The following is a 27,554-nucleotide window of genomic DNA, read 5'->3' on the forward strand; positions in this document are numbered from 1 at the left end:
GGTCAAAATAGAACCTGGTTTTCATTCGTCCTTTTTATTGCGTCTGCAGGAAAGATTTCTGATGAACTGCTCAAAGAGCTCGGCCTTACGAGGGAAGACTTGATGGAACTAACAGAGCGCCAACTAGCCATGAACGGGGACGAGGTAGCCTCAAAACCCTGAGTCCCAAAGACCGGGGCCTTTGGAGAAATTTACATCAAAGTCACTTTATGTCCTAAAACTAAAAGAAGAAAACTTCAGACCAAAAAAAGCACCTTGAATTTCTGACCACAGAAGTACTAATTTCAATCTCTAAATTTAGATATCGAAACCTACAAATCTGCCTTAATTTTTTTTTCTTAGTACAGGGCAATTCAAGTTGTAAATAATTAGTTTGAATATTGGCACCGTCATCATTTTAATCAGTTTTCCACTCAATAGCGAAAAGAAAAAAGCGACAAAATAAACATGAAGGTTTGATCAAGTAAAATAATTGATAATCTTACACTGAAGCTGAAAAAGCATACTTTCAAATAATATGTAAGGAAATCATTTATGCGGAAACTGTAGTCTGTGTTACATCCAACTATCCTCTCAATAGCCTCTTTGATGTATGAATACATGTAGTATATTTTCATTGTTGACTTGTGATCGATCCATTTGACACGCGTGATGTTGTTAAGTTAGTGTAAATTCTCACTATGTATTTGCAATTTATTTATTTATAAATTATATTCCATTAACATTACCAGCAAAATGTGCAATGAGTTGACATTTCTTCCTTTCGTTTGAATTTTCCAAAGAAAAATCTCAAAGTAACAACAGCTTTGTCGAATTTCTATTTTTATCACAGATTTTCATGAGAAATTTTAAACATTCCAATTTAATTTAAACCAACAATCATGATGTGGTAAGAAAGCTTTCTACGGAACTTATTCCTTACTTTCTCTCAACTGGCACGCCTTTAACAAAAAATAAACTTAGTTTCCAAACCACAGCAAGCAACCTACGTATTGAAATTGTTCTTTAAACCCCTCGCCCTGTGTAAAATCACTTATTTTGTTATTTTTTATCATTTTCCAATTTGACATATGCCCGTGTTTCTCTGTAAGACAGTTTCTAAATACAGATTGAAATATTAAAAGGTTTATTAATTTAAGTTTTTTTTTCAATCTGGCTATCTGCCATTTCAAAAGATTATTTATATATTATTCTTGAAGAAAGATTTCAAATGTATTTTTATATTTGAATTACGTGCAGTAGCCAAGAGAATATGGATGAATATTCGCACATTTCATTGCTGAGGTTATTGACAATTTAAAGATGGCGTTTGTTAATTTGTAACAATATGAGACTTATGTTGGTAGAATTATAAACTGATCATTGTTCATCAAACAAAAGATACTACAACGAAGGAGATCAGCGTAAATGAATCAGTTATTTGGTAGAACAATTTCAGACATCATTTTATTGACCACAGCCAATTATATGAAATTTGTTTAGCGCTCGGGAATTCAAGAACTCATGCAAAGCATATGATGTGGACAGGACAAACGTGCAGGATGCGTGAGCGCCCTGGCTTTGGCGCGCAGAATGCGAAGTATGTGCATCCATTTTTTATATCTGCATGCTTGATGACAACTTGTTTCTTGTAAGAAGAAGTTTCTAAGGAACAGTCCAGCTGAGGATTGCTAGTATTCAGCAACAACTTTTAAATACAAAGAGTTCGATTCAAACCCAAAACAGTTTGGACGCAATGGAATATTCGCACCAGATCCATCTCAACTGTTCAAAATTTTGACTACAGCAATCGTGGAAAATGGCCAGTGAATTGCTATTGCGTTGAACAAAATACCTATAGCTAACAACGCTTACGTCGTGACTGTTCTTGAAAGTAGCCTATCTGCCTTTAAAACTTAGAAAAGATATTCGTATTTTTGGTGAGAACCAAATTCGCGCTGTAAAATATTGCCGCCGTCATGTATCGAACAACACGCGTTGTAAATAGTGACGTATTTGTGATACGATAATTTCAAAGATTTACTAAGAAAAATCTATAAAGAAAATGATCTATATTGACAGCTCGCAGTGTGTATTCAGGTAGACACTATATCTCAAAGATATGCCCTCCACCATGCATGGTATATTTTAGAGTTAGTTGCAAATGTAAATGTCCGTGTTATAGGTTAAAATTGATAGAGAATTATATTTTGTAAGACATGACCGCTTTTAGTGTGAAGAATTTGGCTTGTAAATGCTTCAAACCTGTACATGCTAGAAATTGGGGTAATTGCATAGAGATGGAAACGTTTGGCAGCTGAGCTGTGTGCAGTTGAAAGCTAGAAGGTGTATATGTTGCCAATTTGGTCATGGTATAGTTGTTAACGCGAATCGTGGTTTTAACCCGGTTTACAATGTACATGTCTATTTCAATACTTTGGGTAAGCAGAGCCTCTGTCAATCTTGTGGCAGCTGATCACATTGTACAGTGGTAACGCCAAACGTCATAGGTAACTCCTTCATACTTACTCCAAGTTCTTACTCATATCATCTTATAAACACAAAAACAACCGTCCGGCTCTATTCAGGTGTTTGCTCTCTGATCGTGGAAGAAGGAAAGATTGAATCAGCAAAGTGCACTGGCGGGGCAAATGACAGAAAAATTATCTTCTCCTACATGAGCAAAATAATAAGGCAAGCAGTTGGATTGAAGAGTAGGTTACCTGGTTATTAGATAATTGACGAATTTAACCATATATATACAGAGAGTTCAGAAGACCGAGCATTGGTATATATACATGACGTATATTGTGCCCTTTGGGGATTATGAAAAAGTGGATAACTGTACTTCATTTAATTAAAAGACAACAGAAATAAACGTCATTTTAAGTCTTTGTGCCTGAATATTAAATGAGCGCAGAATTGCAACATACTGAAAAATAAATGAGAGTGAAATGGTTCCTAACAAACGTGTGTTGGATTTTCTTTCAAAAGATCACAATACGGGAAATTTTGCAAAACGTGTGGGGGTATAATCATGCCCTACTCATAAACATACAAAGCTTGCTCTTCTCAGTGTGTAATAGGGCCCGTCAGTTATCAACCCTGTACGTATAGTGCAAACAATAACATAGCTGCTTAAATTTTAGCGTGGCCTGAAACAAAGTCGACAACAACGTTTGGTTCATGATTCAACTTTTCACACGAAAGCTCTCTTTGTTCTTTCTGGAAAAGGGAGATATTATATATACGTACATCTTGAACTTGTATTTAGCTCTGAAACAGCCGTACATCCCAGTCCCCGGTGGTGTAACCGAGAAGAGGAGGGGCTGAACAGTTATGACCTGGGGGAGGGTTGATTCCAGTCAAAGCCCTCCACCACGATCAATTCTTGGTGTACCACTAGTTGGCAAAATTGTAATGACTCGAGTCAAAGACTCGCGGTCGACTCGAGTCACAATTTTGAGTGATTCAAATCGACTTGACTCGATTTCTGACGGGTAATTAGTGACTCGCGACTCGGTTCACTGCGTTAAAAATGACTCGAGTCGGCTTGTTACAACTCTACTGGTTGGAGGCGCGCTGGTGGCTTTCACGGTTGAATTCCTATACCAAGTCCCAATTCATCGAATTATGGCCTGGGGCTGAGATACTCATATTACTAAACTGCACAGCAAGCCGCAGCCACAGACCACAATGTGCCATTACCGACAAGGCCTGGGGGAGGCGAACGCCATACCTTTGGACTGAAATTGGGCTAGGACAGCCGTCTCCTCTCGCTCACATTTGGCTTGAGCCTTCTCTCCACGCAAAGGAATGAGGCGTAAGGTGCCCTCACTACAGGAAAGTAGCCGTGACAGTAGCTGAATAACCGTACCAAACTGGGGCGAATGGGGGAGCTGGATATTGCAGTTATAGGGGACGCAAGTCCCAGCTTTTTCCTAATGAATAAAAAACTATTGATTTCTTGTTTTTCAAAATAACTCCCAATGGTGTTGGTGGGGGATACAAGGAGTGACGATTGTTTATGAGGGTTTGTGCGCCCTTGGAAGCAGTGGCGTATAGGACTATTATGTCGGGGGGTTACAGTCACTTCGCCCCATTTCCACGTAGCCCCTAACCATTTTGCCCCATCGCCCCATCCCCACTTCGCCCCATCTCCACTTCGCCCCATCCCTACTTCTCCCCATTTCCACATTGCCGTCCGTTTTGAGTGTGTTACAAGCCTCTTCGAAAAATGATCGAGAGAGGAGTTCCACAAACGACATGTAGTTATTATAGAAAAGTCCACGGCATTAAATTAATGTCTAATGCATTGTCCATTGTGATGAATTAATGCATGGTTGGACTAGCATCGGGGTTATTTCTCATTCTCTTCAAGTTATATAATATAAAAGCAACACACACACAATTCTGTTCGCATCATTCTGGTAATTGTCGATGCATCCAGACTGCTGTACGTAGCGGGCGCGATCGGATAAGCTCGACGCGCAGGAAACTTACGAGCAAAACAACCCTAAATTAAACTGATGAACACAGAAAATACACTCATAAACGAGATACTAAGAATTAACGTGAAGAAATATTGCAAACATCGATTTTTTTTTTCGATGCGTGACGGATCACGCAGGCCCACATGAACGGTCGCCGCGGCATATAGACTGGTCGCCACACTCCATCACGCATTCTCTTACAAGGGTGCGGCGTGGCGGGAACTAGCGCTTGCGCTCGTGTTTTTACCACAGCGACAACGAAACACGAAGAAAACTTTTTTTTTAACTTGCCAATACAAATTTTAGGGTCTCACCAAAAAATTTGGTCCAGCGGTCAGGAAATCGACATCACTGTTTTGACCTTTGAAAGTTGGATTATCCAATCGTTAATTGAGTACTCAAACGTCGACTCTGTTTTTACTTGTTGCATCGAGGCCATGTCTCTGTTACTGGAGACCAGAATGAATGATAATCAATGGGGCGAAGTGGAAATGGGCCGAAGTGGTAATTGGGAGAAGTGGAAATTGGGTGAAGTGACTGACACCCTCCGGGGTTGGAGGCACCCTTGGTGTGCGCACACATTTTTTTCAAGGGGACACTCAAAGACAGTGAGCTGCAGCAGCCTACAGCTGCATGGGTTTTAAATGAGGAGGCACTAGGAGGGCGCCATGGGCATTCGCTGGGGGCACGTGTTCCCCCACCCCGTAGTTACGTCACTGCCTGGAAGACACCAACCTTGGGGAAAGTTTTAGTCTAAGACCGGCATAATTTTGCCGACAGAGGTAATGTTGGAAGCATATAGAGTTGTATGTGGATGGAAGGAACAACCAGTTTTAGACACATCAGACAATTACTGAAATTGTATCCACTAGTCAAGTCGGATTAATTTTCATCAGTGCTTCTAAATGGCTCTTGACCGAGTTTCACTTGAAGTTTCTGTGGCAATAAAGCACTTTTCTACATATACAGTACTCTAATTTTTGGCACAATCCTCGACCAATCTTTGGATCCATGCATATACCCATTGAGCTCTCAGTTTTCAAGCTAAAAGTCTGCGAAAGGGAAAAGAAGGTTTCTTCCACACCCTTCGGATGGGCTCATGTGTTGTGTATACATTAATTTAATTGTCATTCCACTGAGTACAGACATTTTGAATTCATGCACGTATTAAAATAAGATAACTTTGTCGAATGATGAATTCCGATGATGTCAGCATACGTCATCACTTCTGAATGCAACGTAGCGCCACAATTACAAAATAACGCAAAGTACACACAGCGTGTGTTTAACCATTAGCAGGATATTTTTTAAAAATTACCTGCAGCCATTCTCATCGAATAAAAGACTTTTTATTCTTATCTTCGTGTACGTGTATGTCTGTAGCACAATGTGCAATACAGGCGTTTCACAAAAGTGCGCCTCCATGAGTTTGCAACGCCTTGTGATGTGGTCTTGTGGTCGGGTCATTGACTCAGGGGCATGAAGCCAGTCTAACAGCATACTTGTCTGGTTTCCCGTCGTTATGATGTATAAATACGATCGATCAGGTGGAGATAGTCAGATAGTGTGAGAAGTGTGCGGGTCGGAAACAGCAGTTTTTTTCTTCATTTTTCCTGGTTGGTTTGGGAAACTCGGACGCATAATTTTGGATACAAACGCATCTCATCAAACCATGTCTACCCAGACGAAAACGGGTGGTGAAAAGTCCCTCCTAGGCGTCACCAAAAAGTCGCATGGAAGGTCGTACGGAAGCACCAAAAAATCAACCCAAGATATTTATATCAAACACATCGTCACACCAAGTGACACTCTAGCGGGTATTGCTCTGAAATACTCCGTGACAGTAAGTAAATTTAGCATTTTTAGCGTACGTTTTGTTTTAGATGTAATGTTTTTCCTTTATTTTACCAGGATGAGCGGCCTGGCATCCATTGTGATCAGGTAATAGGAGCCTGTTTATTGAGCATGTTAAGGCCTAGCAATAATACTAGGCTGAATAGCACACCTAGTACAACTACATGACGTTCATGTATGTACATGTACAAATTACAATGTACCGGTACATGTATGTATGTAGGCCTAAGTACGTGTACATCATGTACTGTAGGCCTGGGCAAAGGCCCCCCCCCCAACTTAGATAGGGAAGTTAATGAATTTGTCATTTTTTTTTCATTTTATTTTTGAAGTTACATGTACTTTGAAGAGGATGTCATAAGAAATATTTTGATATAAATTTGCATTCCATCAGACTCTGCAAAGCAAAGAAATATCAATTTGAAGTGGGATGGTTTGAGATTTTTTGTGCATGTGTAATGCAGAGCAAATGCGATTATTTTGTACACAAAAATGAGTGTGGATTTTGACTGAAAACCCCCAAATTCATATTTTTGTAAAATCTTTGCTCTTAATTTTACATGTACCTTATTTCAATGAATCAAATGCTGGCTTCAGTTGAAATTTCAAAAATTGGAAATGGGAGCTAAAGTGTGCAAAAAAAGACAAATTTTAATCATAATTGTCTATTTAAGAAAACGAGTTTCCATGTAAACAGCGCCCTCACTCATTTATTCATGTCCCTAACTTGGACTCTACAAATCACCTTTTTAAACATCTTGACATGGTCGGACAATGATGACACACACCAACATGACCGATGACTGATTCCTGAGCACTGCAATGTCCGGTAGCTATGATCAGGTATCAGTCGTTGGCGCACGTGTGCCAACATGGCATGCTTTTTTTTTAATTGTTCGCTAGGCTGGTGTGCTGTGACATCGTCTCCAGTAAATTAACATACTGTTTAAATCACTATTTGGACAAGATGGCGACATCCAGCTCTACGACAATGGGGTTTCTGATTTGAAGGGAAAATTTCTCTTTTCTTCCCAAATGTGAGTAGGCTTAAATCTTACCATCAATATTGGCAAGTTACTCGGACTGCCTGTTGCCTGTCAGATGCCTGTGTATTTTGGTTTGAGTAACTTGGACTTTGTGAATCGCCTTTTTAAACGTTTGGACATGGCCAGGCGATAGAGTCCAAGTACATTTACCATTCATTTTTGTTTCCATTAATTTATTTCATGCAAAATAGCTTGTGTACGGCCTATTGTTGCACCCTGAATGAAGATCCTCTTAATTCACCTCCAAAACGGTCCTTAAACTGCCTAGTCAGCTACTGTGCCCAGCTCAGGATTAAGTGAGAATCCGAAATTCCAATCATGATGGCAAGGTTTACTCATATACTTGTACTTGTATGGAAGAAAGAGAACTTCCCCTTCAAATTGGAACCGCTCTTGTCGTCTAGGTTGACATGGTCGAAGTCGTCTTCTTCATTCAGCAATTCAAAAGTACCTTGACCCATACATGTACAGTCCAAGTTCATTGGACTATATTATTATAATCAGATAATCATCATTATTGAATTTGATTTGCCCAGCCACCAGGTACATGCACCGGTAAGGGCTATGGCTATGCCAAGATGAACATGTACATGTAGTGTGCTCTCGCTCTAACATCAGTCATCATTCATGGCTATCAGGCATATACGGTACATGTAGACCTACATATAATGTTACTCAGATAAGAGACTATGAATATATTGTTCCATTTGATAAGATGACCGTGCAATCTGTGCAATCATGGCAGAGTGAAAATTGGAGCCTCATTTTGTTTCTGTTATCTCTGAGATTTGGGTCTATCCCCACTAAAAGACATTTGCTTTCTTCATGCTTCCGAAAGAAAACATTGTCTTTTTATATTGCCCTCATGTGGGAGAATCAAAATAACTCTACAAACAGGAAGCCAGATTTGGAGTACTTTGGGAAGGTGGAGTATGTTCACCTCGCAGTATTTAGTAAATATATCAGGTAAAGTACACCACTTCCATCAATTAAACATTATCACAGATAAACATTAGCATGTACATTAAATGCCCAAAGCTGAGGAGGGAAGTATGTTTCATTACCGACTTTGATATATAGGTGTTCCTAGCCTATATCAGAACTCCATCTACCATGTCTGGAAATTATATGAGAAGGAACTACATGTAAGGCATCTGATGCCTGATCTCAAACTGTGCGAACCAAATTTGGTTACGTCAGGTACAAAAGGTTCCAAAGCTTCGAGTATGATCTCCCTGGTTCTGGTGTAACTTAAGGGGTGGTTTGTGGGGATTAAGCCGGACTTTGAACGAGTGAGTCTGCTAATCAATGGTAGTGAAGAATAAGGCGTGTCACCAAAGGAATTGAAATATCGTTCAGCTATGGCGACTGGACATATTGGAAGCTAGGTTCTGGCAATTACAATGTCTGCGCCTTGACGAAACTGATCGGTTTTTGATTTAGTTAGGTGAATGAAGAGACTGTTGGGCTTCAAGGTACAGTCTTTGCGTGAAATGTTACTGAGGTCACTGAAGCAAAGAAACCCAGCGTAACTGATGAAGCAAATGAACAGTAAACGCAGATCTGCTAGTGTGGCCGAGATGTGTCCATAGGCGTTGAAAAGCTTAGCCGTCACTTGCGGAGACACAGGCTTTTTGTGGTTTGGCGGGGATGCTGTACATGTAAGTCTCCTATATCCCAAGATGGCAGTCTTGACAAGTGGGTCGTCAGTTGGCGATGGCAATCCTGCCATGTCATGTGCCCACTTCACCGCTGAAGCTGCGGTGGACTTGTGACCAAACGGTAGAACAGTTGCCAGGTACAGGCAGAAGTCGATTGGGCGAATGGGAAACATGGAAACTGTCGCCTTGGTCCTTGGCCATGATTCCCAACGTTGCTAGGCTGATTTGTAAGTTTTAATTGTAGACGGAGCTCTGGCTGAATTGAGTAGGGCGGGGAGCCGGTCTTGGGTCAGATACTGAAGAGTGGGATCAGTGACGATCTGGATCATTTCCTTCCTAGAATCTGAAAACAAAACAAAAACACAACCAGAAAACCTGGCAAACTCCAGCAAATTTGCCACAAAAAGTAACAACCATAATGAAAATTTGTTTTGCTAAGAACAAAACCAGATTGCAAAATGGTACTTTTGACAATTTTGGCATTCTTATTATCTGACTCAAGTGTTGGAGATATACATGTACATCTAATCAACCCATCATAGATATACATGAAAGACATGATGCCTTGATTTCGCCAATAACGGACAAGCTGTCTGTTTAACTTAGTAAGCAATTGACAGGCACTACTTAAACCAACTGGTAGGACTGTGAAAGTGTAATAACGAGTGACCGTATCAGAGTGCCGCCAAGAAAATCCAATATATTTGGAATGAGGTGGAAAAATTTCCACATGATGGTAACCTGACTCCAGGTCAAAGGACAGATAGTACTGATCACGATACAATGAATGGGGATACTTGAATTTCTCCTTCCAAATGTATTTATTGGGGTGACGAAGATCAAGAACGAGTTGCAGCTTTTTTTTTTTCCCCACCGCAACTGTGAGTGGATTGCAACAATATGGCCTGTGTGAAATCTGCATAATGCAACGATTTTTTATCAACTCTGAAATAGCAGATTCAACGAAATGTGCGTGTTGTAAACTTCATTGATTATTTTTCAAGAAAATCGGTGGGGGTTCTACAAAAAATGGAATTTTGTACCGTGAACGGATAACCTCTTGAATGAAAACGCTCCAACGCTGCCAACGCTGCCAAAATGCCAGACATGGTTTGAGCCTACCTCTCACACCTGTAGGCGCCTCCACATTTGCATGAGACTGTGCTGCTTCCCAGTTCCTATACTGTGGAAGGCTCGATGGTTGAGGTAGCGGAGGGCTGAGATCTTCGTGGCTGATTAAGTGCTCGCAAGGAGGAGCAGTTTGTGCACACGTGTCCCATGATGCCGCATTGGAAACAGGTACGGAGGTCGGGGCGGTACTGGTAGCAGTTGAAACCAAGAAAGGACTAGGAGTTGAAACCAAGTCTGCTGTAGTGCGTGGTTTGGTCTTGGACTTCGTCGATGCTTTTGCTTTCTTGGTTTCTGCCGACTTTTCTGCCTTGCGGAGTTGTTTTTCATCATCCGAGTTGTCGGCCAAGTCGTCTGTGATATACTCTTTGACTGTGGCCCAGCCTTGTGCAAATCGATCAGCCAGCTTTATTAGTTTTTGGCGTTGCTTAACAAGCTCACTGGCCTTGAGGAGAGCCTGTCTTTCCGCTGTGGAATCCCTGGTGTCCAACGATGCCAGGCGTTGTCAATCAACCGACGAGTTGCTCCGCCTGCTTGTATTGGTCCTTCTTTCCTTCACCATTGTTCACTCTTGAAGTCGCAAAAATCACTGACTAGAGTTCATTGCTTCTTGCACGCGGACTCCACCTTACCGTCGATCGAATTGGACAAAGACTGTATAGCCCGTAGGATTTCGTTGTAAGAAGTACCAGCGTTGCTGAGTTTCATGATTGACAATCACGGTGTGATACAAGTAAGGCGAGGTATGGCTGCTCAAGCGAGAGTAAATTGAAAGAAACAAATAGCCAAATATAGGCATTAACACACACTTGTTACATAAGCCTGCGCTGAATAGCGCAGCTGCGTACATCTGTCGTCTAATACATGTACATGTACCAAAAGAAAACTAACATTGCGTGACATTCCAAACAAATTTCCAACTGTAAAATTTTGCCATTATTTTTTGCTTACATATGTCTAAGCTGTTTCTGATTGTTGCCACAGAAAGGTAAAGAGAAGTTGAGCAGTATTTGAGAAATTAGAGAAGTTCAATCTTGAAGATACATACATGTACATGTACACGTCACTGAACACATATATGTATCATGTTTGTTTCATGGACAGATATCATGTACAATGTATGTATGTCACATGGACAGACATTTTTCTGGTGTTTGAATTAGAGCATGAAAGCAGAATTGTTCACAAACCATACTTGCTTGTTTTCAGTTTTCAAAAACATTTTTGTTAAAAAGACTATTTAAACTTAAGCTAAAATGAACACTACGGTATGTAAGTTTTTCTCAATGAGTAGGCCTAGCGTATTGTTACAAAGACAGATGTAACCTTTGTCACATATAACCTGGGAATAGACAGTCTGCTCACTTTCATATCAGCAAAATGAAACGACTTTTTTGTACATGTACATCTGAAGGTTACAGAGTACCTGAATGTTGCTTGCTAATTGTTGAACACTTTTTTTCATACAATGCACATACAGGTGGAGCAAATTAAGAGAGCCAATAAACTATACACCAACGACAGCATCTTCCTGCGTTCAACGCTCAGCATTCCTGTTGGAGATCAACCTCTTCCAGCCCACGTTCTTGAGAATGCAACGTCACGGTAACAATCTTTCACTTGGCTTTAATTGATTGTTGACCGTGGATACTTTCTGTTCAGAAAATGTCAAATTTGTGTCTGTATTGTCATATACATTGATGTACATGTATCTGTGATGTCATGCAACTCCATGGACACAAGTTGTAAAGTGTGTGGGTCTTACTAATCACTGTCAACACGTGATAGTAACGTCAACACACCGTCAACACATCCAAAATACTGTATAAATCAGCTAAGGAGGCACAGCGCTGTAATATTTGAACTAAACAATTATTTTCAGTGGTTTGTGGTTGCATTTCAATTAGGAAACAAAAATTATCTCTAAGCACAGTGCTAGTAGCCATTGACTGCCATTTTGCCTTCTAACGAAATTTGGACTGTACCATTAAGGTGTGGGTGTGTAAGTGACATGTATTTTCACACACAAAAATTATCTCTAAGCACAGTAGCCATTGACTGCCATTTTGCGTTCTAACGAAATTTGGACTGTACCATTAAGGTGTGGGTGTGTAAGTAAAAGAAATAAAGCTATGGGCACATTTTAAATTTTCAGTTGTACATGTAAAGGCATGAATAAGTGATCACGGATGAGCAAAAATCCAAGACAGTGTGTTGACGGTAATTTAAGACCAACTTGTGTTGCCCCCTGGCTTATCCATATACATGTACATTCCCTGCATGCATGTTTAAACCTGTACTGACTGTGACAAATGTCTGAGGTGAAGCCAGCAGAGACAGGCTGGTAGAAAAAAGTTGACTTCGTGAACACACATGGCAAGATCATACATGTACATGTACATGTACACACACAAACAGAATTTGGTCACGTGCCCAGTGCGTCCTGCGCCAAACACACATGAACAACACAAGCTGTATTTTCCCCACCAAACGGACTTTGTTCCTTTCAAAAAAGCTCGCCATCTCCTGTTCCCGCACGGAATAAATCGTCTTTTGATCTTTTAAATAGCAATTGGTGGCAATTAGACCTTGTTTCTGTCGCTTGGAAGGTTCCTAGCAGAAATGCCAGGGGGATGACGTTTAATGTCCTCTCTAGTAACACTAAGCTGGCTCTTCTAGTGAACTTCAAGTACCGGTATTTTATTGTACCACTCCTGAATATTGTAACCAGAAAACCAAACCAAAATCCCAATCCTGACCCAGAGCCAAAGCCAAACCCCAACCCAGCTTACATGTAAATGTATACCAAGATATTGAACACCAAACACTGCAAAACGTCATTTCCCCTGTGGTTAAAAATTGCTGCAAGTGTTTGAACTCTCAAAACATTTTATACTTGTGAATAGACATGTACATGTAAGCTGTTGTTCTGCATGAAATAGTAGAGCCTTTCTTACAAATTTGTTTCACTTTTGCAATCAAAAATGGATGTATGTATGGTACATGGGTGTAAGTTACTCGTCAGTTTTAACATGAAAATGGACATTGATTTGTTTAAATTTCAAAACTCCCTCACCTCAATCCAGTTATAGCCTCCACTCTAAGTCACATTTAGAACAGGTTATGGAGTGCTCAAGGCACAGCAAAATCGTAAAACCGTCAGAGAGATTCTGCTCATGTGACTGTAACATACCGGCCCCTTATACTCCTCAATCTTTCTGATCGTCGCAGGGCCAATGGAAGTCCAATCCATAAAGTGGCAGCTGACATGGTGCTGTTTGACAGTTCAGACGAGGAGGAAGAGTGCGATGAGAAGAGGGACGATTCAGTCGTCGTGGAGGAGACCAGAGATGTCCAGATGGACTTCTTCAATCGCATTGACAGGCAAGTCCGAGAGGGGAAAACCCACTTGGACAAAATCGAAACAACGAGCAGGTGTGTAACTGTTTCTCATGTTTTATTTGCAGTGTGCTAATAGGGCACTCAAGCATACCGATATCTGAAAGGAGAATGAAACAACAGGTGAGGCCATATGTGTGTCATGAACCTTGAGACTTCACAAAAACCGTTTTCCACTTGTTATCAATCAACAACTGTTGTTGTTTTTTTCATTAATGATACTGCTATCATGACACTCACAAAACCAGATTTGTTCTCACGAGAAACTGAGAACTGAGAAACCTGAACAGACTAACGACGACTCACCGAGTAAAACAGTTGAATCCTGTTTGTAGTAAGTCATCCTGACATGCGTACAGTACTGTACAGTGCATACCCCTCAGAAATGGATCAGGTGACATTGATCAAGTGTATAGCACTTTTTGCATTTGTGTCCAAGGGCATATCAAATCTAAATTGTTTTCCGGGGGGTCAGAAAATTTTGAAATTTCGTTATGTAACCTTGATGGCCTTCCTGAGGGCTGAGGCTAAATTGTGGTCCTTTTCAGATGTACCTGTGCCGCCGCAATACATGCTGTTTTGAAATCTCTTTTTCTTTGGGGGCAGGGGGGTATTTTTGGATAAACTTTGTTGGCTCCGGTGTGGGATGGGGGCAATCCATCAGCGTTTGTGCCCAACTTGTCATCTCATACTTTTACTGAACTGGGCCCCCCCCCCAAGAGTATTACACCATTTACATCCTCTTGGAATCTGCAGAAAAGATTTCAGGGCCTGAGTGTGTTTCTTATTCGTTACAACATTGGCAGTGTACCCGAAATCGAAGCCATCTCGCCAAACATCCAGAGTAGTCCCAACAAGCCATCACCCACAAGGATATCATCCACTGCAGGCGCGTACAAAGACAACAGCTACCAGAACAGCATGGTGTCCGTCAACGCGGACAGCGGCAAGAGGAGGGGGAACGAATTCAATGAGATTTCGCGGGGCGGAGCGAGTAAAGGTAGGGGGCGGTCTTTTTCTCTGAAGAAAGTCCGGGTGGTGACCATCGATGCCCATAACTGGACAGAGATGGTGGAGTTTTGAGTGTCACGTTGATGTTGGCGTTGCTGTTGCACGTACCGTGTCCTGTCTGGTTGCACACGTACCTTAGATGTAGAGTAATGATATGTTCCTGCTCATCAAGCAACATTCACATCTCACCAGCCAAACATTTTTGCATGCATGGCATTAGCGTAGGTGTGTACTCCCTACCCTATCGCTCTCTTACCATGTGCACGTGCAACCTGCAGAGATAGCTATAGATGGGTTTGCGAAACGTTAGATAATTTTGGGTGTACCTGTTTGAGAATGTTTATTTTTGGAGTTGTTTCAAACTGCATCCTTACAATAATGCAATAGTTTTAAAAAGCATTCAGCTACCGTTAGGCTGTGGCAGGTGAAGGTACATGTACACAGATACCAATTACCTGGATTTAACCTCATCTTACTTGCCCAGAACTTCTTTGCATATTCAGAAAGCCTGTGGAAAAATAGTGAAGTACATGGTAGGCTTACAACTTTTTGTAGGCTTTTACTAGTCATCCCAATCAGTACTGGATAAAAAAGGAAAGGACAGAGAAGGCCATGGCCTGACAGCCATCCATGTTCTATTATACATGTATTCCTGTATTATCATGTACCTGAATCGTCCACTGACCCCTGGGTGGAAATCAGGCTTCCAGTACCGGGTTTTAGTTGGCGGATTTCTTAAATGACAGCCAGATTTTTTTATTTACATGCATATTTTGGTGCTGAGTGTACTTTTCTCACCAGGGGCCTATTTCGTAGAGTGGCTTAAGCACAGAATTTTCTTAAGCACGAAAAAACCTTGCTTAATAAACAAAGGTTACCAGCTCAAACTCTATGTGATTGTCATGCTAACCAAAAGACAGGTAAATACCATTCCAAAACAATATACATCACAAGAAGTTTTGGCTGGTAACCTGATTTGTCAAGCAAGGTTTTTTTCACGCTTATACAATTTTTCGCTAAAGCAGTGCTATGAAATTAGCCCCAGTTGCTGAGTTCCACAGCCAAAAGCAAACTTGTGGAATGTTCACCTTTTTTGAAATTGGCAACCGTGCCAAAAATCTCACAAAAAACACGCTCACACCTACATGTACCAGTACATCCCTAATACTGTGAAATTGTATAAAGTTGGTATGCAGGCTTTAGTGAAATAAACTCAATCGCAAAATATGCTTAACATTAATATGAAGATATATTGCAACATACATGTACATGTATGTCTATTTTAATATTTAATGAATATTTATTGTTAAAGTTTTATACAAAGCACATTTATGCAATAATGCAAACTCATAAAAGTACATGTATACATGCAAGTAAGCACATATACAAAATATGCAAGTGTAGTACATTTGGTGGGAGAGCTGTTTTATTCTTATTTTTAAATGAAAGATGGAATAACGTGAATCTATATTTTTAAGCCCAGTGGCATGCTTGTGCTGTTTGTACAGTATTCTTGTTTGACATGAAGGTGACTTCTCATTTTGTGATGTGCGTACATGTACTGTGTACACATGAACGCTTGTATGTACATTGTATTTCTGCTTGGGGGACAGTCATGCGTGCCATGCATTGTATTGATAATGGACAGAAAAAAAAACCCCAGAGTGGTTGTTCTGTTAGCATAGGCAAACAGTAGACTGGGTCATTGCTGATCAGTCATTTCTGCAGTCGCAGATGCTAAACTCGTCACAGGAAATGACACTTGTCAATGACTTGTTGCCGGTTTCAGTTGAGGAACTGCTCAACAATAAAAGAAGTTAATTCAGTTGAGCACACATTTAGAGATGTTCCAGTTGTAAGTATTGGAACACTTGATACAAGAGCATGGGGGAGGGAAGAGAGACAGAATGATGCTGTGTACTGTGCAAATGTACCTGATGTTGTGTTCAAAAGGAAGTCCACATCAATTCACAGTAATCACTGTGAGTTTTAGAAAGATCTGGGAAAAAGAAAAAGGACCGCCAAGTTCCAGGGGAGGGGGGGGGACAGAATCTTCTCCTCCCTGGCTCTATTGGGATTAAAGGAACTTTCTTTGCAAGCTTTCTGTTTCATCTTCATAATAGTGACATGTAACATGTAGAGCATTAAAAACAGTCCATGCTGGTCAAAATAGATGGCCTGAAACTACCTCGCTGCTTCTATGACCCCCAGCCCCCCCGCTGCACCCAGCCATGCACCATACACTGTACATGTGTACATACTGTACATCACCAAGCTTTTGTTGCCATGTCATACGCAAATTCACATCATAGGTGCAAGTACATGCAGGCCTACAGTAGTCTGTCAAGGCAAAAACCTTTGCCCTACATTAGACAACAGGTTGGGGTAAAGTTGTGTGGTACAGGTTGCATGTGCACTACATGTACATGTAGATCATGTCTTTCATGAGAAAAGTACATGTGTACCCTGGTTCTGTTCATACAATGAAGTCAGTTTGAAGTACTCGCCAGATAATTTTGATCTCACAATGAACTCTTTGAAGAGTGCCTACGTTCAAAATGATATGGACAGGTTTTTGCAAATTGTGCAGGGCAAGTTTCCAGCCTGAGGTCACCTGTTTGCATGAATTTACTTTTGTGCCGAGTGTTAACCATGAAGTTTTCAACTTGTTTGGGCTCTTTCAAATACAGACACATTGACACTCACGAAATAGTGACAATAGGGGAATGGAATGCTCGAAAATTATTCACGTACACTGAAGTGACAAGGAAATACATGTAAATACCAAAGTCCATGGGAATCCCAATTTCATACCTGCACATGCACATACAATCCATGAAATGTAGCTCACTGCCCTGTTTCAAAGAACAGAACTACATAAAACGGCAGAGCTTCATTTGTTGGATATTGAGTATATTGAGCCTATTGGGGTGAATCAGTTACTGTACCATACTTGTAAATGACCCTGAAAACATGTACATGTATGAAGAGTCGTTTGCAAAAGTTTAGGGCCACCCATACAATCCATTAACCCTAACCCTCCTGAATCCTTCACCTGTTGGAGGATTGAGGAGGGTTAGGGTTAACCTGAAGAAAAACTAAACTTAAACCAATCAATCATGGTAAGTTATATTTACTTTCAATGTGTAACCTTAGTATCTTGGTTAAACAGCTGTTTAACTGCATTGCTATGATTTGAAATGTGAACAGTCTGATATTTACATGTAGTGTGCCCTCCTTTATTTCTGATTACTTAGGCTTGTTTTTGTTACCCATGCTGCCTTGCAGACAAAATGTCATACAAGACCTGCCTTTGCAAACAATTCCATTGAAATGGGTATGTAGCACTGCACTGATGTTATGCACCACTGTAAAATCATGTTAAGTGATCATTCAGTGAGACTGTAAAGCAGGCCCAGTGACAGAAATACCAATAAAATTCAAGGTGGTCTTAAACTTTTGCAAATGACTGTACGGTATTTACATGTAAAGTAGACTATAACTTGCAAGAAGAGATAAACATCCACTTACATGTACATGTACCGCATGTAGATATATTTATGATGCTTGTATACACTGAATTGTATCACTGAAATAAATCATTGCCAAAGCAATGAAGGCCCAGCGTGGGTGTTCTTGTTCTGCACAATTACAAGTAGGACTTGGTGTTGGTTTTCATCACCTCTGCCACATGTACACCAGCGAGGTGTTTATTTGATGGGGAGTTACATGTGCATGTACTTGAAAAGTGGCCAATCTTCATGTACTTGAAAAGTGGCCAATCTTGTTGTACCATGTTTTTAATCTATGCCAGTGCCACAAATGTGTCAGAAGTTGCTGAATACAGTATTGGGTTCCAGGACCTTGGACAAATAGTTGAAATACTGTAGGGTGGAGCTCTTGTCACTGACACAGTATCCCTATTCATCATGATGTCATACTGAGTGGTATCAAAAAAAAAAGAGAAAGAAAGAAAAGCAGTACTTGTATATGGGTAATTCCATAAATTAGGGGTCCAAAAATCCAAAAATGCAACATTTTGGTGTCCCTGTTACATCTGGTCTTTGTTACATGTATTTGACATGGAAATATCACTGGAATTGATTTCAAACTATTACTGTTTGTTTAGCAGGTAACTTGCATTAATTTATCAGTCTCGGAAATTAAAGAATGTCTTCTGAACTAACTTACACAATCACGTATCAAATGTGACAGGAACAGGAAAAAACTGGACCCCTAATTTCTGGAATTACCCGTCTGTTCTTTTCCTGTGCATGCAGTGATTTGTAAAATATAAGTAGATGTGGCACATTTCCTGCATTGTATTAATCAGAGTTGCTCTTACATGTTAGCTCAACTGCATTTACAGGTAATATACACGGAAAGAGTTCATCTCAGCTTAGCACAGCTGCCGTCTTTGTTGATGTGATTTTTAATAAAAGCTTAGTTTGATAGTCTCATTTGTTTGTTTTTGTTTTGTTTTTGGTGGATTTTTTTGGGGGGGACAAATGCATGTACATGTATAATCAGAAGAAGTAACCCCATTCTTTCAGTTTTTGATGAACAGTGAACCTTCAAGGTAATTATAAAAGAGTTGAAAAGAAAAAGTTCTTCCGTTGTGATGGCATGAGACTCACATGTACATGTACATTCATGTCAATACTGTGCAGAGCATGGACATGGACATGTACCGGGACCTGGACCTGTACATACAGGTGCAGGGGTGCCGTAGTGTGAACCCCTCTTGATACAGACATACATATTGCACAGTACGTGTATACTCACCACGCACCTACGTGTATATATTTTTTTGCTTTGCTGCGTTGTTTTGCCACCATCCTTATAAAAATAAGGAAATTACGTTAGCATCGTTGACTTGTGTGGTTTACTGCTCAGAAAATTGAACGTTGCCCATTCGCAGCCTTATTATTTTGAATATCATGAACGTGTTTGAAGAGACACAGGTGTATACATGCATATGCACTGGTCTTGTGTATGTAATACTTTATTAATTAAAGCTGACTGCCATGGCTGCAGACACTAGAAGATGCTCTCTCTTTTGGCCCGAGTTCATTTGACTACATGTACATGTATGTAGCTATAAAATTGCAAGGTGCGCCAATTGTTAGGGTTTCCAGCTCTGAGTATTCAATTTGAGTTTTTTCGTCGCTTCTGATCATTTCCCTCTCCTCCGTTCCCGGTCCACCTTCATTTCAATGCACATCCCCCTCCCACTCTGTCATAACCCCGCCCCCCGTAACTCATTGCCACCGTCTTGTAGGAAAAGAAGGCAAAGTTGAACTGGTATCATGTGATGAAAAGGAGATACTAGCCGATGGGTTGCCTAGCAACAGGAGGCGGGAAGAGCCTAGTGTTAGATTGGTTTAAAAGCATGCGGGGAACTAAACCTGGTAATTGGATTTATTTCTCAGGTAAGTGTTTAGACACACAAATTCTGCTGGTTTTTTAACTCACCTCTAGACTAACCTTCGAGAAATGACTCATTTGTACAGAGGTTGGCATGGTTTGGCTTTCACTGCAAGGTTTTCAACATGGAAACGCTTTAACACCCCCAACCCTCCCATTGGCCATTGCTCAAATTTTGTACTCACAAACTGCCTGCCTACATCCTGGGAGCACCATCCTGTAAGGCATGTGTTTTTGTATACATTCCTGTACATTTTGATTCCTGCATTTGACACGTTCATATGCCACAAATTTTAAGTTGCATTTTGTTTGGGACAAGGGGACTCACATGGATTGGAACTTTGCCCCGAGATTGTAGCACACAACCAAATAATGCAACATGTTAAATTGTAATTTCCAAAGGAAGTGCCATTTAACATGGTCAAAACACAATGACATGGCTGAACATTTGCTGTGCACATGTACACGATTCAAGGAATGACAGGCATCAAAAATGGACCATATGCCTCTACTTCTTTCACATGTGGTTCATTGATCCTCACCACTCTCCTCCATCCAGTTTATGCTTGTGGTTTGCATATGTTACCCGCATGCTCTTGTAATGTTGAATGGTTAGAGCTCTGCTTACGCTTGCACAGTTCCTTGATATGCCGTGTAGAATTGTCCAAGAGCACGCTGGTGTTAGGTTGAAGCACAGGCGGTGTTGGGTAGCATGTTATGTTGACCTATAACGTTTCCATCTGAAGCTGTCCAACGACATGTATGTGCACATGTATCCGTTACTCGGTAGCATCCTCAAAACTTGCTGGTACTATGGGGGTAGCCTCAGACAGGTTGGACTGGAGCCGTGTATTGAGAGAGTTACGACAAAAGTGTCACAATTATTGAAAACAAACTGGCAGGTGTGTGCCAGTGACACAGTTGGTTTTAAAGCTCTACTATGCCCATACATATCATGAACAGCCATTTTGATTCCAAAATCTGAAGCTGCTGCCACTCTCTCTTTATACAGCTCTGGGTTGGACATTTTGCTTGTGTCGTAAAAGGTGCTGTTTAGCTTGCAGTGAGCAGGGCTTTTCCCGTAATCGTGGCTTCGTACCTCCTGACTTGAGTTTCTCAAATTGAGTACTTTGAGCTGGCACATTCAGGGTTAATGCTTCAGAAATATTCAATCGTCTGATGCAAAGCTCACAGTTTCCTATTGTTCTGTCTGTGAGTGTGGAGCTCACAATGAAACCATCAAGTCAGAGACGAAGCCGGGATTTGGAGAAAGGCCGAGAAAAGTGAAAGACACAAATCACTCCGCAGTTGTACAAGTGCTGTTCATTTTACATCAGGGCACCTGTGCATATGCATCTGGAAAGGCAGGCGTTAAACTACATTCATAAATGCCTCAGACAGTTTGCCTATTCAACAACGTGCAACTTGACTGTATATTGACATTTGTTAATGCCCGATTAGGAATGATAATGCCCACTGTGTAAATCACGCACTGGCATTTCAATATGAGACAGTTGAATCGATTCTGGTTTGTCAAGAGTCTGTGTGCTAAGCATGTGCCAAATCCATATAAGGAGACTCTTTTGGACAACTTTTACAAGGAATATACCATAAAATGGACGAGGGTGATTGGGAAAAGGAAGGTAAAATACTTAAAAAAAAAAAGATTGTTGGAAATCCATCAAATTGACTTCTTTTGACTCTCTGAATAAAAAGTTATTTATGTATGGGAATAAATATGTGCTTGGCTGGTTTCAAACTAATGGTTAAGACCAGCTCAGGAGAATGAGCGCTGAGTGTTAATGCTCGAGCTACGTGCGTCCATTCTCCTGAGCCGGTCCCAGAGGCACATTTAAGACTGGCCAAGCACGTATTAATTCCCTTATGTAGCCAACTAGCCATAAGGATCCAAGATGCACAAGAAAGGCATCCAGCTGCTAGACTGGTCGTCAATCCCAACATCAGTTCCTAGCATATTCCACTTTTTCTCAGTTGTGTGTACATGTACAAGCCACAAATGCATGATTTGTTTCTTTTGACTCCTACACAGACTTTGAGCTGAAGATAATCTCCAAGCCGAGGTGATTGCAGCCACAGCGCCCTCTGTTGACCAGCCTGCGAGAAGTCCCCCCCGTCTCTCAGAGGTGATTTGAATGAGGGAGGTTCCATCTCCTCTAGTAATGCAAACATTTTTTTTCCCTCAACTCAAAAACAAAAACTCATGGCACTATGGGATCTCACGTGAGAGAAGGGATGGTTGAAACGTGTCTATCATGAAAGGATCTTATGGGGTTGTAAGTCTGTGCATGCTCAGTATATTAGTAAGTCCTACCTTGACCAACCCGATCTGCCTTCGAGCCTTTCCTTATTCTCTGTACAAGTGTATAAATTCCAGAAATGACTGTATCATTAAAAAGGCTTACGCCAGTTTTGTCTGTACACGCTGTACATTGATGTAACACACCTGCCATCCTTGCCTTACTCCTTCCTGTGGTCAGACTTTACCACACAGTAGATTGGGTGCGTTCCATTAGCTTACACGTGTAAGTCAAACTTACACGAGAGCATTCGTTTTGGCATCACATGATCTTCGTGCCTGCCCTGGTGTCAGCCACCACTACCCTGGCTGGTGAGCAGGTCTGTGGAGGCTGCCCGAGAGTAATGACGTGACGGATGGACTGTTTGAGCACGGACATCATGGAACGTGGCGGGGACTTGATCTTTTTCCCAGAATGCCTTGGCAAATCAACTGCAGCGTTCAATTAGCGTCATTTCAAGGCTTCCCTTGCGTGTAACACTGGTGTATTCATGGAAGCTAATCAAATGCACGCATTAAAAGGTATTTAAATGAGCCTTCGGTTCATTCAAATATGAATCTATTGTGTGGTAATGCCTGACCTCAGGAAGGAGTATGGCTTGTTGGCAGGTCTGATGTAAGGATTCAGCATAGTCAATAGTCCTGTGTCTACATGCTATTTGGTTGTACAAACTTTAGGAACTGTTTCATCAACAGGCATACTGTATATCTTTGATAATCGTAACCTCTTTTCTGCAATGTGTATATTGTGCATGTTTCTTGAGTATAGTCTGGTTCCCTGATCAAGTGAATCTGATTGTTCATGGGGCATTTGTAGTTTCCTTGCCTTCCAGAAATTGCCCGTAATTTTGAAGTACTTGCTCAAATTGACGGGCTGACCACAATGTTGGCCGTGGTCAGGTGTTTCCAAGCAGCCAAGTGGTAAAATCAGCGAGTTTTAGGGATGTGGTAACCACTCAACAACATTATTGATATGGAAACCTGATAAGTTTTTAATGAGTTAAAGCTCATACTTGAAAAGAAAAAAATCACCGTTAGATGTAATGAATAGTCAGGGTTTCTAAGCTTACCCTCTGCTTTACATGTATGAACCAAATCATGTTTTAGACTGGTGGCTTCTAGTTGTTGGGTGTGTTGGGGAGGGTCATTTCACAGAACCAGACTAATTGTCTGATGGCTACCTGCAGAAGGGAATACGTGTACTTAAGCCAGCTTTTGCAAATCCAGTTGTGTTTGAAACTTGCCTGAGTGCTTGTCTGCCAGCCACAAGGCTATGAAGTGTTGAAATACTGATTTTGTCCAATTTAGGCAGAAAAATCTTTAAAGTGAGTTTGGTTCCTGTTTCTGTCAGGGTTGTGGTATTCACAGTTCACAACAGTGTAGTCATCTAGTAAATCATAGTTTATGAAACAGATTTATTTACTCAGTGTTATGTGTTAAACTTTGATTGAGCCATGCAGCCAAAACTTGCCTTACATAGGAAACCGAAACATACCTGTACCTTGTAAATTACTCAGATGAAAAGGGGTACTTTGTTTCATTCATAAGTCATCTCAACGTCAAACAGTGTGTATGTGCAATGAGGCAGTGTATCATTTTACTGCTATTTTGTATAAAAGGAGTTGAAAGAAAAGAAATCCTATCAGGTAATTTGAATATGGAGTAACTTTGAATCACTTTCAAAGCAATGTCAGAGACTTCTTTTGTTCCTCTTTGTTTCTTAATATGCTGGTAAATGTACCGGGAACTTATGTTAAATGTGTAAGCAACGTTGGCCATTCTTTAAAAAGACCTGACTGTGAGGGTTTGAGAATGACGTCAACCACTGTGCCCTGGGAGACTGCAATTTAATTTAAGGAGTGGAGATTTTATTTCCCCGGAAACCCTATCAGGAACGGCTATAATGCCTGATCCTAACCCGGGCTTTCCACTCGTATTGTTAAAACCAGATTTAATTACGAACCGTTTGCGCACAAAACCATGAAGAGAGTAAAGACCAGTGTCCCTGGAAGTAAATGTGAGCCATAATTTCGATTCAGGGAGGATGTGAGTTCAATTTAATTAAGGATTTACCAAAGGAAACTACAGAAATCCAGCAACTTTTAAGTGCTCTTTTTTGCTGCGGTCAAAGTTACCACTGTGTTCAGTTAGAGAAATCAGACCGTGAAACGCAGTTTTTAGGAGATGTGTGCCACTCGGACAGAGCTAAAAGGTGGGTTGATGGTTTTGTGGAATGGTCTAATTTACGACAGTATTAATTTTTTTTGAAACGGGTGTTAGAGAGTGTCAGTTCTCCAGAGTTTGGTTGCGTAAATGCGGACTAATAAAATACTGGTGGCCTATTTTAAAAGGACCGATTTTGATTTCACATTGGCAGAATTGATGTGAATGTTTCAGTGACCGTCAACAGTTTAAAGCAGGACTGTAGTTGAGCTGTTAGAGGTATTAGTTTCTTGTTGGGCCTGCCATTTTTTTTCATGAACAAGCCTTAGTGGCTACAAAATATTCATCTCCGATGTACTTGCAGTAAAGAGTGGTTCATTATTCCCCGCCCCCGGGCTTTTCATTATAGTGGGGTTTTGTATTTTACTTTGTTTTCGTTTACACTCGCCTGTTAAGTTGTGCCTCCACAAATGTTTAACTTTCCAGTAGAGTCGGCAGTTCCGCACGACGAATCTCGAAATACGAAGAGATGTGGGCAGATACAGTCACGCAGGGCTTCGTGTATTGTGGAAGTAATCGAATAAAGCAGGGCCGCAGTAATTTCTTGCTTTTGGAAATAGGCCAGTCGCCAAAAAAAAATCATCAATTCATTTCTTTCAGGGGGAACTTCTAGTTCTGTTCTGTGCCAACAAAAATGCCATTTTGAGTTGGAAACACCATTGGCATGTATGACCCTCTTGAATCCGCGACCGTTTGGTAACTGGGAAACATATTGAACTTGGCCCAGGGCTCTATGTGGAGCCACTCGTCCTGTCCTGGTCCCATGTGCATTTTAGATTTCAAGTCGTTTTATTCGACGAGGTGTGAAGCCGTCAATCCATATTCTACGACTGTACTTTCGGGGTTTTTTGTTTCTCTTGCCGCCTTTTTAAAATAGACCCAAATCCCTTAAATCTGAACATGTAGCGAACGGAAACTTTAAACGAACTCACCTTTTGGGGTAGAGGTGGCCATACTTGTTCCCATACAGTGACCTCTGTTTTCACCACCCCCCCCGGGCATTATATCCAGTATCGTCGCCGTGCACTTTCGCTGTGTCGAGCCATCAGGAGTTTTGCATTAATGTCTTGTGTGATTTTAACACCAACTTTGTGACAATCTGAGTCAGTTACGGATCTTCTGGCTCACTGCAGATCCGTTTTCTGACAATTACGTCATATTGCCTCAAAGGGAGACCAAATAGGGTGCTTTCATATGTTTAATAGATATTTATTGGGGTCGGCGACGAAGCCAAAGTCTCCACGGGCCCCCAAATTAATATCTTGTCAAGTTACCTGAATATTCACTCAAGACATGTCACAGATCTTCACAAAAGGACATGATTTCCATTTCATCGCATCATCACTGGTTGAAGGTGGAACTGCATTTCAATTGATGTGAATCACAATTTCAGTAGCGCATGGTATAGGACTCACAAAATGAGAATGTGTATACTGCTACGCGAGTTCATACATGTAGGTCAACGCTCAGTTAATCGTAGTGCATGTACTAGTCATCAACTCAAGCAATATGATTTTACATACAATGTAGTTGAATACATCGTTATAAAAAGGCTGTGACTTACACATACATGTACATGTAATCATATTTCTTATAGTGTGTAAACCTGATGGTATATATTTTTCGTTAATTTACAATAGAACCAGACCCTTGTCATATTGCCCATTTTTTGGATAGTCGAGGTTCACTTCGTTCCCAAGTGTCAAACAATTTGTGATATGAACGTGTGTGCATCGTGTGTAATTTTTGTGTATAAATTTTAGTAATATAATACGTGTATATGACTCCTAGAAATAAAAACAAGTGACCCTTTTATAGATACAAGCGTGTGGGTAGTATTTTTACGTCATTTATCGATAATACTAGCATTTTAAAAAATACATCGTCCGCATTGGCCTATGTGGAATACGTGACGTTCAAGATAATTAGAAACTTAGAGGGCTCAACCAACTAAACACGATTTACAATGTACACCTCTGCAGAGTTCTTGAAGTGCCATCTGACTTGTCGACGTCTTTCCCGTAAAAAAATGTCATGCTATGATAAAATAAACAGGATCTCCACCCAGAAGAATTTAAATAACGATATGCTGTTCATCCTGATGGTTGTTGCAAAGAGGGATGGATTCGTGGTATTGTAATTTGTGCTTAAAACACAGCAAGGGAGGTCAAAAATGTTCGACGAATTTGGGCGGACCCGGGATAAAAGAAGCGAGTGATATTCTGAACTTCATGCGATTGAGTAAAGAAGCCTGGTTTCCATATGGTCGTAACGAACGCCAACGGCACGCAAGACGTCAAGACGCAGACGGTCGCGACATACATGCTGCGTGACGTCATTCCACCAAAAATATTACACAAAATGGCGTCCGAACATCGGAAAATTTTCATTTAGTATGCCTCTTTAGGCAAGCGTTATTCGATGGTACATGGGGACAAACTTTCTTCATTTTGTTTAACTTATGTAGAAGTGGCCCATGAAGGTTTTTTTTAACTCACCTAAACACAAGATAATAAAAAATAAGTCAGTCATACATATGTCATCATCATATTTAGCCATATAAATATTACGATTACCCTTTACCTTTATACTCAATGATTGTATCCACCAACCAACCTTCCTCCGAGCCCAATTAGATACAAGCAACATAGAATTAAAAGGGGGCGCCTTAGTGCGAAAGCGATTGTAACTCGTGCCGTAATTTATGTCAGCTCAGCACGGCATGGTTTGATGAAATGAAAAGATTTCAACTTGAACGAATTTCGCCATATTCAAATGCTCTGTTGCTGTTCGTTTGTGTGCCAACCATCCCTGAGGTTTTATGCGCATCAGCGCTGGCGGGCCCCTTAGAAGGCAGTCCTCTGTGCCACGTGAAAGTGGGCGTCATCAGATCCCACGTTACCATGGAAATAATCATCGGTAAAAGTTTATCCTCCACGAGCCTGTCTTCTTGCATTTGTCCCGCTATGAATTGAGCACGTGCATAGCACCTCGTGAGCTGCTTTGGTCAGAAAAT

General features: G+C 40.9%; 2 protein-coding genes and 1 pseudogene across 4 annotated transcripts in view; 2 read left to right on the top strand and 1 right to left on the bottom strand.

The window, feature by feature from the left end:
- The window catches only part of LOC110976057 (uncharacterized), a 35,874-nt gene extending 32,926 nt beyond the window's left edge, over positions 1 to 2,948 (top strand). Inside the window, exon 11 of the mRNA XM_087139891.1 lies at positions 50 to 2,948. Within this exon, the coding sequence (XP_086996017.1) occupies positions 50 to 162 (113 nt within the window). The 3' untranslated portion in view covers positions 163 to 2,948. The remainder of the gene's footprint in view (positions 1 to 49) is intronic.
- Positions 2,949 to 6,025: 3,077 nt separating this feature from the next.
- LOC110975983 (lysM and putative peptidoglycan-binding domain-containing protein 2-like) lies at positions 6,026 to 26,362 on the top strand. Of its 2 annotated transcripts, XM_022228879.2 has the most exons (6): positions 6,026 to 6,315; positions 11,642 to 11,766; positions 13,393 to 13,596; positions 14,367 to 14,560; positions 19,853 to 20,003; positions 22,049 to 26,362. In XM_022228879.2, exons 1-5 carry the CDS (start codon positions 6,145 to 6,147, stop codon positions 19,957 to 19,959), a joined length of 801 nt encoding a protein of 266 aa, XP_022084571.2. In that variant the 5' UTR covers positions 6,026 to 6,144; the 3' UTR covers positions 19,960 to 20,003; positions 22,049 to 26,362. The 2 variants fall into 2 exon arrangements, with proteins under 2 accessions (XP_022084571.2, XP_022084572.2); XM_022228880.2 differs by lacking the exon at positions 19,853 to 20,003.
- On the bottom strand, positions 8,424 to 10,298 carry LOC147798299 (uncharacterized; annotated as a pseudogene). Its single transcript, XR_015426253.1, has 2 exons — positions 10,156 to 10,298; positions 8,424 to 9,376 (listed from the first exon to the last, which is right to left on the bottom strand). The product of XR_015426253.1 is annotated as an uncharacterized LOC147798299 (transcript).
- Positions 26,363 to 27,554: the final 1,192 nt, after the last annotated feature.

This window comes from Acanthaster planci, linkage group LG08 (genome assembly GCF_054643075.1).
Source record: "Acanthaster planci isolate LZ-2023a linkage group LG08, COTS_SCS, whole genome shotgun sequence".
Taxonomy (NCBI): domain Eukaryota; kingdom Metazoa; phylum Echinodermata; class Asteroidea; order Valvatida; family Acanthasteridae; genus Acanthaster; species Acanthaster planci.

Excerpts from the sequence above, each read along its gene's own strand:
- LOC110975983 (XM_022228879.2), top strand. The coding sequence starts at position 6,145 with ATGTCTACCCAGACGAAAACGGGTGGTGAAAAGTCCCTCCTAGGCGTC. Across the intron at positions 6,316-11,641 it reads CTCTGAAATACTCCGTGACA|GTGGAGCAAATTAAGAGAGC; the intron begins GTAAGTAAATTT and ends ATGCACATACAG. Across the intron at positions 11,767-13,392 it reads CTTGAGAATGCAACGTCACG|GGCCAATGGAAGTCCAATCC; the intron begins GTAACAATCTTT and ends TGATCGTCGCAG.